General features: G+C 39.6%; 1 protein-coding gene across 7 annotated transcripts in view; it reads left to right on the plus strand.

Moving 5' to 3' along the window:
* The window catches only part of LOC139466827 (SCO-spondin-like), a 66,410-nt gene that overhangs the window by 29,313 nt on the left and 21,160 nt on the right, over positions 1 to 15,937 (plus strand). The window contains exons 14-29 of one of the 7 annotated variants that reach the window (XM_071248524.1): positions 3,987 to 4,169; positions 5,330 to 5,503; positions 6,352 to 6,531; positions 6,813 to 6,986; positions 8,202 to 8,381; positions 8,663 to 8,836; positions 9,684 to 9,863; positions 10,141 to 10,314; positions 11,112 to 11,291; positions 11,569 to 11,742; positions 12,590 to 12,769; positions 13,054 to 13,227; positions 14,032 to 14,211; positions 14,591 to 14,764; positions 15,070 to 15,249; positions 15,651 to 15,824. In XM_071248524.1, coding sequence (XP_071104625.1) covers positions 3,987 to 4,169; positions 5,330 to 5,503; positions 6,352 to 6,531; positions 6,813 to 6,986; positions 8,202 to 8,381; positions 8,663 to 8,836; positions 9,684 to 9,863; positions 10,141 to 10,314; positions 11,112 to 11,291; positions 11,569 to 11,742; positions 12,590 to 12,769; positions 13,054 to 13,227; positions 14,032 to 14,211; positions 14,591 to 14,764; positions 15,070 to 15,249; positions 15,651 to 15,824 — 2,835 coding nt within the window. The remainder of the gene's footprint in view (positions 1 to 3,986; positions 4,170 to 5,329; positions 5,504 to 6,351; positions 6,532 to 6,812; positions 6,987 to 8,201; positions 8,382 to 8,662; positions 8,837 to 9,683; positions 9,864 to 10,140; positions 10,315 to 11,111; positions 11,292 to 11,568; positions 11,743 to 12,589; positions 12,770 to 13,053; positions 13,228 to 14,031; positions 14,212 to 14,590; positions 14,765 to 15,069; positions 15,250 to 15,650; positions 15,825 to 15,937) is intronic. The other 6 variants (XM_071248525.1, XM_071248526.1, XM_071248528.1 and 3 more) reach the window with 6 other exon arrangements.

The raw sequence follows: 15,937 nt of genomic DNA on the forward strand, positions 1-15,937 counted from the left end.
ACCCTATCTTTAATATGATTCACTCGCCCTTGTGTTGCCCTTGTGGAATCACGTCACAGTTACCAATGGGCTTATCCGAATACGTCATCAATTGACAGGATCCAAGACCCTATATTACACCTGCCCCAGTTTTACTTTACAGAAAGCATAGTGTGGTGTTTTAACACCTACGACTATTACAGCTAATTCCCTGTTTGTAAACGTCAGTAGACTGGATCTCACTTAGATTCTCTTAGTAACTGCTAGTGTTAATTCGATAGCAATTGTTGATTCGATGGTGAAGGCAGATATTGCCGGTTTATATCAATACACACTATCGAAGAAGTGTCTTGAGTACATGTTTGAAAACCAATAATTTATATTTTTTTACAAAAAAACGCTGTATGGGATGAAAACAATGACATAATATATTTGATAGAAGTGAATCCTTTTTGAGTTTTTCTCTTCATCAATACGTTTACCTGTACCTCCAGTAGTACGTCTAGTGACGCTAGTTTGCATGTTCTGTTATACACGTGTTCACATCACAAGTAGTTCCCAAACTTGCACCCGGACAAATAGAATGACGAATACTCCATGAACATAGAGTAAGGTATTGCTGGGGAGATAAAGGATTGGAGGTCCAGAAATATACAACTTTACTTTTGATAAAAATGATTTTATCTTTCCACGTTCCACAAAACTGATACTCATAATATGTCGAACGGACATTGAAGTATATCTGACACGTTAAGCCGAGTAACATAAGAGCGTAAATGTCAAGATATGCCACATATGGACACAGGGCAGACTTACATAGACTCTTCGTACAGTGGAGTTTGTATTGTCCTCAAGTGAAATAGCGTTCCTAATATTTAAGTCACTGCTGTGTGCTGTGTAGTTTATCTAGTTGTATTCTACACCACTGTACCACAATGGTTTATATATTAACCACAATGCAAATGTTACTAAGCCATAACAGGTTATCATTAAACTCTAGCATTCCAGTGGTCGAATTTGGTAGGTTGACAAGTAATCTGTTATTATTAAACCCTAGCGTTCCCGTGGTTGAATTGGGTGGGTTGACAAGTAATCTGTTCTTATTAACCCTAGCATTCCAGTGGTTGAATTGGGTAGGTTGACAAGTAATCTGTTGATATTAAACCACAGCATTCCGATGGTTGAATTGGGTAGGTTGACAAGTAATCTTTTGATATTAAACCTTAGCGTTCCGTGGTTGGATTGGGTAGGTTGACACGTAATAGGTTATCATTAAACCCTAGCGTTCCAGTGTTTGAATTGGGTAGGTTGACAAGTAGTCTGTTGATATTAAACCACAGCATTCCGATGGTTGAATTGGGTAGGTTGACAAGTAATATGTTGTTATTAAACCCCAGCGTTCCGATGGTTGGATTGGGTAGGTTGACAAACAATATGTTGTTATTAAACCCCAGCGTTCCGATGGTTGGATTGGGTAGGTTGACAAGTAACATGTTATTATTAAACCCCAGCATTCCGATGGTTGGATTGGGTAGAGAGCCGGACGGAATGTTCCGCCTCCTGTGGAGGAGGGCTGCTCACAATCACCCGCACCAGAACATGCGAAGACCCCACGAACTCGTGCGCTGGTTCCTCCAGTGAAACCTTCCAAGTTGCATGTAACACAGACGTCTGTACAGGTTACTGTCTGTTCTATCTGTCATCAGTGTGTAGGTAGACGCACGTGGCACATTAAGCCCCCCGACAAGATTTACCAATGTCGTACATGCATCCTACTAACCAACAAGTCTAAATCTTTTTCAGGATAATATATTGCCTTTAAGGCTTTAAGCGTAAGTAATATTACCACCGTGTCGCCTATATGATGTTCCCTGTATGAACGTTTCGACCTTGGTAGTTGTTTGATGTGAATATATACGAATATTAGGATATAATAGGTGATATGTCTGAATTAACAGGCGATGAGAGCGATGATTGTATTCCATATTACATGACTGGTATCAAGTAGGTTCAAAATTAAATATCCGGCGTCAAATACTCAATAACGTTAAAATGCATAACGTTACCTCCTCAAAGGTCTACAAAACATTAGATATTAACAAGAGCTTACCGTGAAAGTTTGTGTGTTTGATTATTTATTTAGTTGTTGTTTAACGCCGGACTCAGCAATATTCCAGCTATATGACGGCGGTAAATAATCGACCGGACAATTCAGTGATTGACATTATGAGCATCGATCCTGACATGTATCAGCCAAGTCAGCGAGCCTGACCACCGGATCCCGTTAGTCACCTCTTACGACAAGCATTGTCGCCTTTTACGGCAAGCATGGGTTTCTGAAGACCTTTTCTAACCCGGATCTTCAGAAATTTACTTTAAAGATATTTTTAATGTATGTGTTTTATGTATTTCAAAAACCAGTTAATGTTCTGGAACATACTAAATTCTTTTGAAAGGGAAGTTCGTGCATTCCAGTTTACATATATTCATGTGTTGCACACAGTGCTTGTTAGTGAGGTCGGATAAGCTAGTGGTTAAAGCGTTGACATTTTGCATATGTAATCATCTAAAATAGTTTTGACCAGTAAAATAAATGTGAGCCACATGCAAGCTATAGGCTTCCTGTTGCGAAGAGTCAAACAGCTGATGCTAGCTGGTTGCCCTAAACTATAGGCTACCTGTTGTGAAGAGTCAAACAACTAATGCTAGCTGGTTGCCCTAAACTATAGGCTACCTGTTGTGAAGAGTCAAACAGCTGATGCCACCAACAGATCCTATTGAATTCAGCAGTTTACTGAGTTGATTGTCCTTCTGTTTCTGTCTTCGCTGTTGTGTTTCTAGATTGTTTTGTGCAGATTCATGTTCATTGCCCTGCCTAACATTTACCGTCACGTAATTTATATTCACAACCCACCCACACAGTCATCTTGTTGCAAATGTCGCAATTCTGTGTTACTGTCTAAAATTTGCACTAATCTGAGCTAGTTTTGCACAATCCAAATAAAATATATATTAACATCCAAATTAGATGCGTTTCCAGTAAAGTACGCATATATGTAATAATCACTGAGAACAACCCACCAACGCAGTTTGATCATATAGTTTTACTGCCCACGCACAAATACCTAACTTGATCTCTATGTCAGGCTTAACTGTTGTACACACATGATCAATTTTGACATTCTATGTGTTTAGTGCTTGTGTGGTACCTTACTTGCCAACCTATTGACTCACTCCTTTCCTCGGATTTCGTGTTAACCGTACACCAATGTTCCTTTCTTATTGTTAGACACCTGGTGTCACCACGCCATTACTCTTTACGCCCAATGGAATCCGTTTCTGCAGATAATCGAGACTGGTCGTTCCCTGGCTTTGACGTTTTATGTTGTTATGACCGCAGACGTCACACATCGTAACTTTCATAATGCAACTGTTTATATGTGTAGGACGTTGAATGAATGCTGTCACTTTCTTTAAATCGTAGACCTATCAAATGAAAAACTAGAAATCAGAGCGTTAATATTATCCCAATACATCAAATGTCACGTCCATTACTGGTGAGGGGCGATCGGGTAGCTTGGTGGTTAAAGCGTTCGCTCGTTACACCGAAGACCCGGGTTCGATTCCCGACATGGGCACAATGTGTGAAGCCCACTTCTGGTGTCCCCCGCCGTGATATTGCTGAAATATTGCTAAAAGCGGCGTAAAATCAAACTCACTCACTCACCCATTACTCTTTGAAGCTGATAACGGGAAGGCGTCTATAGCTCGCCGTCATTTGAAGTTGTTTTATTAATTATTTAGAAATAATATATGCATTAAATGTCCATCGTCCCCGATATCCCTGGAATACTATATGAAATGTTAATGTTCTTTCGACCAATACCAATGTCACATCGGAGAAGACATGTGTCAAACATCCTCTATCTTCCACATACAACCATCACCTATGTGTGGTATAAATGTTTCTATGTAATCTGACATACCCCTATCTGCCGTACCTACAGCAGCCGTTGGCCAGTGGGGATTGTGGAGTGTATGGACCCCGGGATGTCCGCTGTGCGGATCCAACCCTAACATCAACCAGCAGAGAACCCGAGACTGTGTGAAAGCCTCCCCAACAGACCTGGACTGTCCCGGAAATGCTGTAGACAACAGAGTATTTACCTGTACCCTCATTCCATGTCAAGGTAAATGTTCTTCTAAATTGTGTTGTGTAGGATTTTACTATAGACCGCCCTTAATAGTTTTGCTTTCAAAAAGTAAACTTCAGACAGATGTGCGATCAGGTATGTTGCATTGTGACACAATATTCAAGCATGGCTAAACAAACGTTAAACATTTGAGCTTAAAGTAGGGAAACAATTGTACATGAATTTCATGTACAATTGTTTCCCTACTTTAAGCTCAAATGTTTAACGTTTGTTTAGCCATGCTTGAATATTGTGTCACAATGCAACATACCTGATCGCACATCTGTCTGAAGTTTACTTTTTGAAAGCAAAACTATTCAGGGATTTTACTATAGACCGCCCTTAATAGTTTTGCTTTCAAAAAGTAAACTTCAGACAGATGTGCGATCAGGTATGTTGCATTGTGACACAATATTCAAGCATGGCTAAACAAACGTTAAACATTTGAGCTTAAAGTAGGGAAACAATTGTACATGAATTTCATTCAGTTTCGAAACCACAACTTCGTTCGCCCACTCCAAACCGATCTGAACATGACTGAACAAGATTTGGCTACAGTCGTTTTTAAAAAAGTAGCCTTTGAAATTTCTAAATGAATTCAAATGATGACAATAATGGCGACAAATGTTACAGAAAATCTGTAAACTTGTGGTTCGTTAAATCATGCACCAGGGACACATCACAGAATACTGATCGTCTGAATTTTAGATTCATAGACGTGTCATCATTTCTTTATCAAAACATGACCTATATGCTTGTCGTAAGAGGCGACTAACGGGATCGATGCTCATGAAGTCAGTCGCTGGACTGTCTGGTCCACACTCGATTACAGGTATTTACAGACCGCTGGAATTTTACTGAGTTTTAGGGTCAAAGAAGACGGGTTGATGTGAGGATTTCAACGTCTATATTTTTTCAAAGTGGCGTTTCTGTACCGGTGCTAAAAACGGGGATAGCATACCGGCATAAATTTAGATCCTCTCCATACAACATTCTTACTTTGTCGTCGATCTGAAACTTTGAATAAACTTACGAAGCCGAAGTACTAGAATTATTTTGAGGACGCTTTAAAGGGATATTATTTCAGTTGGTTTCTGTTTGTGTTAGTATTTGTGTTTGTACTTGTGTAGTCTGGTCATGTGAATGTTGTGTTTTAGCTACCTGGAACAACTGGGGACAATGGAGTAATCCAGGTTGCCCCACATGTGGTCTCAGCATCACACGAACTGTCACTCGAACCAGAACATGTAACCAGGTAGCGGGTCAAGCCTTTTGCTCTGGATCCAGCACTGACTCTGTCATCAGAACTTGCAGCATTCCCAATTGCAGAGGTACTTACATTAATTAAATTGGAATGAGCCTGTACATAGTCTTTCATAAATTTATACATACATGATCCATAGCAAAGTAGGGTGTCCCCCATTCCTTAAAACATACCAAAGTCAAGCCTCTTAGAAGTCCTTAGAATTGAACACTATCCGAAAATTCCAATGATTATCTACGAAAAATACGATATCATTTGAGTGTCATTTAACAATCCAAAGTAAACTAAGACATTGATACTGAACATGCATTTTAAAGCTTAACACAACATGTTTGTGCAATGGTGACGTTGATGTAAAATCATCAGATACAACATATCGTTTATATACAGAATAATTTTCATTTCGAGTTGGATATACTGACACCACGTGTAACTATATTGTAACTCATCGGACTTATGAAGTTTTAACCTTCTCTCAATTGAAGTACATGTTGGGGACAGAAAGCAAGTCACAAGGGAAACAAATACGTTTAAATGATGTAAGAGATAAACAAATGTTGATATCCATCAAGGGTTTTGTCCTGACAATTTGAACATTTGTAGGGCAGGTACAAGAACATGTCTGCATCCACCTTGTCACTCTCATGATTAGCTGTCATTTGAATTAAGAGAATGAGTGTTTAAAACATATCGTGCCTTCAAATGAAGTTGCTTTTGACTATTTGAAATGAATTTATTGATAGTAAAACATTATAAATGGGAACAATTTCGAAGTGTGGATATTCTTTGGCTTTGGGAAAGTTCGGTACTCAGTCATGTTGTAGATGGATACGAAATCCCACTGCTTCTGGCAGTGATATAGTACTGTTTGCAGTTGATGACCTCACAGAGTGTAACACGCGCTGGTTATTTCAGGAACGTGGGCAGCGTGGGCTTCCTGGGCCACGCCCAACTGTCCTGCCTGTGGACCAGTCGGTACACAAAGACAGGTCACCAGGAACAGATTATGCAACAAACTTTTGACAACTTATGACGACTGTATTGGGTCAGGCAGCGATTCCAGATTCGATACGTGTTTAATACCAGTGTGTACAGGTACGTCTTAGGGTGACATAGACGGACGTGTACATACATACACATATTGCTCTACGACTGACTTTGTTTCATGTGTCAGTCATGTTATGATCTTTTCATGTTCGTGTGCTTGCAGCTTTGCGTTTGTATTTGTGTTACACGTCCGTGCATTTTACCCACGTGTTGTACTTTTGATGTGTTTGTCTGAGTCATCGTTGTAAACTGGTAACATTTTCTGTTGTTTTGTGTTTGTACTTGTGTTCGTGTTTGTGTAGTGTTGTCATATGAATGTTGTGTTTTAGCTACCTGGAACAACTGGGGACAATGGAGTAATCCAGGTTGCCCCACATGTGGTCTCAGCATCACACGAACTGTCACTCGAACCAGAACATGTAACCAGGTAGCGGGTCAAGCATTTTGCTCTGGATCCAGCACTGACTCTGACATCAGAACTTGCAGCATTCCCAATTGCAGAGGTACTTACATTAATTAAATTGGAATGAGCCTGTACATAGTCTTTCATAAATTTATACATACATGATCCATAGCAAAGTAGGGTGTCCCCCATTCCTTAAAACATACCAAAGTCAAGCCTCTTAGAAGTCCTTAGAATTGAACACTATCCGAAAATTCCAATGATCATCTACGAAAAATACGATATCATTTGAGTGTCATTTAACAATCCAAAGTAAACTAAGACATTGATACTGAACATGCATTTTAAAGCATAATACAGCATGTTTGTGCATGGTGACGTTGATGTAAAACCATCAGATACCACTTAGCGTTTATATACAGAATAATTTTCATTTCGAGTTGGATATACTGACACCATGTGTAACTAGACTGTAGCTCATCGGACTTATGAAGTTTTAACCTTCTCTCAATTTAAGTACATGTTGGGGACAGAAAGCAAATGACATGGGAAACCAATACGTTTAAATGTATAAAAGAGATAAACAAATGTTGATATCCATAAGGGTTTTTTCCTCACAATTCGAACTTTTGTAGGGCAGGTGCAAGGACACGTGTGTGTCCACCTTGTCTCTCTAATGATTAACTGTCATTTGAATTAAGAAAATGAGAGTTTAAAACACATTTTGCCTTCAAATCAAGTTGCTTTTGACTATTTGAAATGAATGTATTGATAGTAGAACATTATAAATGGGAACAATGTCGAAATGTGGATATTCTTTGGCTTTGGGACAGTTCGGTGCTCAGTCATGTAGAAGATGGATACAAAATCCCTCTTCTTCTGGCAGTGATATAGTACTGTTTGCAGTTGATGACTGGGAAACCAATACGTTTAAATGATGTAAGAGATAAACAAATGTTGATATCCATCAAGGGTTTTGTCCTCACAATTCGAACTTTCGTAGGGCAGGTACAAGAACATATCTGCATCCACCTTGTCACTCTAATGATTAGCTGTCATTTGAATTAAGAGAATGAGTGTTTAAAACATATCGTGCCTTCAAATGAAGTTGCTTTTGACTATTTGAAATGAATTTATTGATAGTAAAACATTATAAATGGGAACAATTTCGAAGTGTGGATATTCTTTGGCTTTGGGAAAGTTCGGTACTCAGTCATGTTGTAGATGGATACGAAATCCCACTGCTTCTGGCAGTGATATAGTACTGTTTGCAGTTGATGACCTCACAGAGTGTAACACGCGCTGGTTATTTCAGGAACGTGGGCAGCGTGGGCTTCCTGGGCCACGCCCAACTGTCCTGCCTGTGGACCAGTCGGTACACAAAGACAGGTCACCAGGAACAGATTATGCAACAAACTTTTGACAACTTATGACGACTGTATTGGGTCAGGCAGCGATTCCAGATTCGATACGTGTTCAATACCAGTGTGTACAGGTACGTCTTAGGGTGACATAGACGGACGTGTACATACATACACATATTGCTCTACGACTGACTTTGTTTCATGTGTCAGTCATGTTATGATCTTTTCATGTTCGTGTGCTTGCAGCTTTGCGTTTGTATTTGTGTTACACGTCCGTGCATTTTACCCACGTGTTGTACTTTTGATGTGTTTGTCTGAGTCATCGTTGTAAACTGGTAACATTTTCTGTTGTTTTGTGTTTGTACTTGTGTTCGTGTTTGTGTAGTGTTGTCATATGAATGTTGTGTTTTAGCTACCTGGAACAACTGGGGACAATGGAGTAATCCAGGTTGTCCTACATGTGGTCTCAGCATCACACGAACTGTCACTCGAACCAGAACATGTAACCAGGTAGCGGGTCAAGCCTTTTGCTCTGGATCCAGCACTGACTCTGACATCAGAACTTGTAACATTCCCAATTGCAGAGGTACTTACATTAATTAAATTGGAATGAGCCTGCACATTTTCCCTCATCAGGTTATACATACATGATCCATAGCAAAGTAGGGTGTCCCCCATTCCTTAAAACATACCAAAGTCAAGCCTCTTAGAAGTCCTTAGAATTGAACACTATCCGAAAATTCCAATGATCATCTACGAAAAATACGATATCATTTGAGTGTCATTTAACAATCCAAAGTAAACTAAGACATTGATACTGAACATGCATTTTAAAGCATAATACAACATTTTTGTGCATGGTGACGTTGATGTAAAACCATCAGATACCACATATAGTTTATATACAGGATAATTTTCATTTCGAGTGGGATAAACTGACACCATGTGTAACTAGACTGTAACTCATCGGACTTATGAAGTTTTAACCTTCTCTCAATTGAAGTACATGTTGGGGACAGAAAGCAAATCACAAGGGAAACAAATACGTTTAAATGATGTAAGAGATAAACAAATGTTGATATCCATCAAGGGTTTTGTCCTCACAATTTGAACATTTGTAGGGCAGGTGCAAGAACATGTCTGCATCCACCTTGTCACTCTAATGATTAGCTGTCATTTGAATTAAGAAAATGAGAGTTTAAAACATATTGTGCCTTCAAATGAAGTTGCTTTTGACTATTTGAAATGAATTTATTGATAGTAAAACATTATAAATGGGAACAATGTCGAAATGTGGATATTCTTTGGCTTTGGGACAGTTCGGTACTCAGTCATGTAGAAGATGGATACAAAATCCCTCTTCTGCTGGCAGTGATATAGTGCTGTTTGCAGTTGATGACCTCACAGAGTGTAACACGCGCTGGTTATTTCAGGAACGTGGGCAGCGTGGGCTTCCTGGGCCACGCCCAACTGTCCTGCCTGTGGACCAGTCGGTACACAAAGACAGGTCACCAGGAACAGATTATGCAACAAACTTTTGACAACTTATGACGACTGTATTGGGTCAGGCAGTGATTCCAGATTCGATACGTGTTCAATACCAGTGTGTACAGGTACGTCTTAGGTTACCACAGACGGACGTGTACATACACATATTGCTCTACGACTGACTTTGTTTCATGTGTCAGTCATGTCATGATCTTTTCATGTTCGTGTGCTTGCAGCTTTGCGTTTGTATTTGTGTTACACGTCCGTGCATTTTACCCACGTGTTGTACTTTTGATGTGTTTGTCTGAGTCATCGTTGTAAACTGGTAACATTTTCTGTTGTTTTGTGTTTGTACTTGTGTTCGTGTTTGTGTAGTGTTGTCATGTGAATGTTGTGTTTTAGCTACCTGGAACAACTGGGGACAATGGAGTAATCCAGGTTGTCCTACATGTGGTCTCAGCATCACACGAACTGTCACTCGAACCAGAACATGTAACCAGGTGGCGGGTCAAGCATTTTGCTCTGGATCCAGCACTGACTCTGACATCAGAACTTGCAACATTCCCAATTGCAGAGGTACTTGCATTAATTAAATTGGAATGAGCCTGCACATATTCCTTCATAAAGTTATACATACATGATCCATAGCAAAGTAGGGTGTCCCCCATTCCGAAAATTCCAATGATCATCTACGTAAAATACGATATCATTTGAGTGTCATTTAACAATCTAAACTAAACTAAGACATTGGTACTGAAAATGCATTTTAAAGCGTAATACAACATATTTAAGCATGGCGACCTTGATGTATAATTATCAGATACCACTTAGCGTTTGTAAAATACTGAATAATTTTCAATTCGAGTGGGATATACTGACATCATGTGTAACTAGACTGTAACTCATCGGACTTATGAAGTTTTAACCTTCTCTCAATTTAAGTACATGTTGGGGACAGAAAGCAAATCACATGGGAAACAAATACGTTTAAATGTATTTAAGAGATAAACAAATGTTGATATCCATCCAGGGTTTTTTCCTCACAATTCGAACTTTCGTAGGGCAGGTGCAAGGACACGTGTGTGTCCACCTTGTGATTCTAATGATTAACTGTCATTTGCATTAAGAAAATGAGTGTTTAAAACACATTGTCCCTTCAAATTAAGTCGTTTTTGGCTATTTGAAATGAATGTATTGATAGTAAAACATTATAAATGGGAACAATGTCGAAATGTGGATATTCTTTGGCTTTGGGACAGTTCGGTACTCAGTCATGTAGAAGATGGATACAAAATCCCTCTTCTGCTGGCAGTGATATAGTACTGTTTGCAGTTGATGACCTCACAGAGTGTAACACGCGCTGGTTATTTCAGGAACGTGGGCAGCGTGGGCTTCCTGGGCCACGCCCAACTGTCCTACCTGTGGACCAGTCGGTACACAAAGACAGGTCACGAGGAACAGATTATGCAACAAACTTTTGACAACTTATGACGACTGTATTGGGTCAGGCAGTGATTCCAGATTCGATTCGTGTTCAATACCATTGTGTACAGGTACGTCTTAGATTGACATGTACGGACGTGTACATACAAATTTTGCTCTACGACTGACTTGGTTTCATGTGTCTGTCATGTCATGATCTTTTCATGTTCGTGTGCTTGCAGCTTTGCGTTTGTATTTGTGTTACACGTCCGTGCATTTTACCCACGTGTTGTACTTTTGATGTGTTTGTCTGAGTCATCGTTGTAAACTGGTAACATTTTCTGTTGTTTTGTGTTTGTACTTGTGTTCGTGTTTGTGTAGTGTTGTCATATGAATGTTGTGTTTTAGCTACCTGGAACAACTGGGGACAATGGAGTAATCCAGGTTGCCCCACATGTGGTCTCAGCATCACACGAACTGTCACTCGAACCAGAACATGTAACCAGGTAGCGGGTCAAGCATTTTGCTCTGGATCCAGCACTGACTCTGACATCAGAACTTGCAACATTCCCAATTGCAGAGGTACTTACATTAATTAAATTGGAATGAGCCTGCACATATTCCTTCATAAAGTTATACATACATGATCCATAGCAAAGTAGGGTGTCCCCCATTCCTTAAAACATACCAAAGTCAAGCCTCTTAGAAGTCCTTAGAATTGAACACTATCCGAAAATTCCAATGATCATCTACGTAAAATACGATATCATTTGAGTGTCATTTAACAATCCAAAGTAAACTAAGACATTGATACTGAACAAGCTTTTTAAAGCATTATACAACATGTTTGTGCATGGTGACGTTGATGTAAAACCATCAGATACCACATATCGTTTGTATACAGAATAATTTTCAATTCGTGTGGGATATACTGACATCATGTGTAACTATACTGTAGCTCATCGGACTTATGAAGTTTTAACCTTCTCTCAATTGAAGTACATGTTGGGGACAGAAAGCAAATCACAAGGAAACCAATATGCTGAAATGTATATAAGAGATAAACAAATGTTGATATCCATCCAGGGTTTTGTCCTCACAATTTGAACATTTGCAGGGCAGGTACAAGAACATGTGTGTATCCATTTTGTCACTCTAGTGATTAACTGTCATTTTAATTGAGATAATGAGTGTTTAAAACACATTGTGCCTTCGAATCAAGTCGCTTTTGACTATTTGAAATTAATTTAATTATAGTAATACATTACAAATGGGAACAATTTCGAAGTGTGGATATTCTTTGGCTTTGGGAAAGTTCGGTACTCAGTCATGTTGTAGATGGATACGAAATTCCACTGCTTCTGGCAGTGATATAGTACTGTTTGCAGTTGATAACCTCATGGAGGGTAACACGCGCTGGTTATTTCAGGAACGTGGACAGCGTGGGCTTCTTGGGCCACGCCCAACTGTCCTGCCTGTGGACCAGTCGGTACACAAAGACAGGTCACCAGGAACAGATTATGCAACAAAGTTTTGACAACTTATGACGACTGTTTTGGGTCAGGCAGTGATTCCAGATTCGATACGTGTTCAATACCAGTGTGTACAGGTACGTCTTAGGTTGACATAGACCGACGTGTACATACAACTTTTCCTCTACGACTGACTTTGTTTCATGTGTCAGTCATTTCATGATCTTCTCATGTTCGTGTGCTTGTAGCTTTGTGTTCGTTTGTATTTGTGTTACATGTCCTTACATTTTACCCTTACATTTTTTTTCTTTTGATGTGTTTGTCTGAGCCAACGTTGTAAACTGGTAACATCTTCTGTTGTTTTGTGTTTGTACTTGTGTTCGTGTTTGTGTAGTGTTGTCATATGAATGTTGTGTTTTAGCTACCTGGAACAACTGGGGACAATGGAGTAATCCAGGTTGTCCTACATGTGGTCTCAGCATCACACGAACTGTCACTCGAACCAGAACATGTAACCAGGTAGCGGGTCAAGCCTTTTGCTCTGGATCCAGCACTGACTCTGTCATCAGAACTTGCAACATTCTCAATTGCAGAGGTATGGTGACTTCGTTTTTAGCTGTTTGCAACAAATATGTCAGCTACATTAATCAAATAGGAATGAACATTCACATATTCCTATAGGGTTACAAAAAAATGATCCATGGCTAAGTAAAGTGTCCTTCATTTCTTAACACATACCAAGGTCCCGTGTCTCAAAAGTATTTAGAATGAAACATGATCCAAAAATTCCAATGATCATCTGCGTAAAATACGATATCATGTGAGTGTCATTTAACAATCCAAACTAAACTAAGACATTGATACTGAAAATGCATTTTAAAGCATAATACAACATCTTTAAGCATGGCGACCTTGATGTATAATTATCAGATACCACTTAGCGTTTGTATACATAATTAATTTCAGTTCGAGTGGGATATACTGACATCATGTGTAACTAGACTGTCACTTATCGGACTTCTGAAGTTTTAACCTTCTCTCAATTGACGTACATGTTGTGGACAGAAAGAAAATCACAAGGAAAACCAATACGTTTAAATGTATATAAAAGATAAACGATGTTGCTATCCACCTTATCACTCATTTGAATTAAGAGAATGAGTGTTAAAATACATTGTACCCTCATTGTACCCCGCTTTTGACTATTTGAAACTGATTTATTGATAGTAATACATTACAAATGGGAACAATTTCGAAGTGTGGATATTCTTTGGCTTTGGGACAGTTCGGTACTCAGTCATGTAGAAGATGGATACAAAATCCCTCTTCTTCTGGCAGTGATATAGTATTGTTTGCAGTTGATGACGACACAGAGGGTAACAAAAGCTGGTTATTTCAGGAACGTGGGCAGCGTGGGCTTCCTGGGCCACGCCCAACTGTCCTGCCTGTGGACCAGTCGGTACACAAAGACAGGTCACCAGGAACAGATTATGCAACAAACTTTTGACAACTTATGAAGACTGTATTGGGTCAGGCAGTGATTCCAGATTCGATACGTGTTTAATACCAGTGTGTACAGGTACGTCTTAGGTTGACATAGACGGACGTGTACATACATACACATATTGCTCTACGACTGACTTTGTTTCATGTGACAGTCATGTCATGATCTTTTCATGTTCGTGTGCTTGCAGCTTTGTGTTTGTTTGTATTTGTTTGTGTTCGTGTGCATGTGTGCATGTGGTTATGTGTTTGTATTGTAGTAATACGACCAGGAGTTGTGTTTTGTATGTGTCTCTGCCAATGTTGTTGGAAGTTGTTGCAGTGTATATTAGTGGCGTTGTGTTGCGTTGTGGTGATGTATTTGTCAGAGGCAATGTTCTAAAGTAGTAACATTTGTATTGATCTGCGTTTGTGTTTGTGTTGTGTAGTCTGGTCATGTGAATGTTGTGTTGTAGCTACCTGGAACACCTGGGGCTCGTGGGTTGACCCTGGGTGCCCTACGTGTGGTCTTAATGTCACACGAACTGCCTCTCGAACCAGAACATGTAACCAGCTTTCGGGTCAAACGTTTTGCTCTGGGTCCAGCTTTGGCACCGAAGTTAGGACTTGCACCATTCCCAACTGCATAGGTTTGATTATTCAACATTTTGTCAAATCAAGTCACACGAATGTCAATTCTCTCTCATATTTCCTTCTTTTTTCTGTTTGAAATCTGTCTTTGGTTTAGGTGAAATATAAAACTGAAGCGAATAATTACAACACAATTTTTTAAATTTATTTAGACATGAGAAAATGTTTTGAAATACCTCATTGTTTGGCTGCATACACTTTAGAGACAAAATAAGACTCACCTTTAGAACTGATTATAACCAGCCTGATGTGGAATTCGAATAATCACAACCTTTAGCAAGCAGTTAACATACAATTTTTGTAGGTACCTGGGGCGCGTGGACAAGCTGGACTCAACCCAACTGCCCATCCTGTGGACCATCGGGGACCACAAGCTCTGTCTCGCGATCCAGAATTTGCAGTAAAGTGCAACCAACTGATACTGATTGCCCAGGACTAAACACACAGTCTCGATTCGATGCCTGTTCAATTCCAATATGTACAGGTACAATATTCAGTTTAAGTTCCCTCTGCACATCAATACGATAAGTATCCTGATTTTCAGTGTCTGACATTGGATTGTCAGTTTTGTTTTGTTACAGCAAAACGGGTTCATTGATTGAACAGTGAGTGATTTATTTCCGACTCTTGTAAACAAAAGCGACAAAACCCTTTTCCATATTCATAAGAAGTCTATTGTACGATTCCAACTATAAACCGATTTCATTTCCATTGAACTTAAGTAAATGCCTGTTCTTGTGAAATTACTAGCAAAGCTCACAATGTTGGTGTTACGTAAACAGCGGTTCCTCTTAGATGTGTCCATGTCGTGTTTAAGCCGCTATTAGATTAGTTGAGTTGGAGCTGTAGCCCCTATTAAATGTGTTGCATGTTGTTGTGTTGCAGCTACCTGGAACACCTGGGGATCATGGGTGGACCCTGGATGCCCTACGTGTGGTCTCGGCATCACACGAACTGCAATTCGAACCCGAACATGTAACCAGCTGGCGGGTCAACAGTCTTGCATTGGGTCCAGCTTTGGCAGCGAAGTTAGGACTTGCACCATTCCCAATTGCATAGGTTTGATTATTCAATATTTTGTCAAATGTCTCCTAACTTCTACTTTCTTTCTGCTTGAAAAGTGATCTTCATGTGGTTTAGGGGAGAAAAAAAACTGCCAACGTCTTACTACC

The sequence above is a fragment of the Haliotis cracherodii genome, unplaced genomic scaffold, assembly GCF_022045235.1.
Source record: "Haliotis cracherodii isolate W230 unplaced genomic scaffold, xgHalCrac1.p SCAF_19, whole genome shotgun sequence".
In the NCBI taxonomy this organism is placed as follows: Eukaryota; Metazoa; Mollusca; class Gastropoda; order Lepetellida; family Haliotidae; genus Haliotis; species Haliotis cracherodii.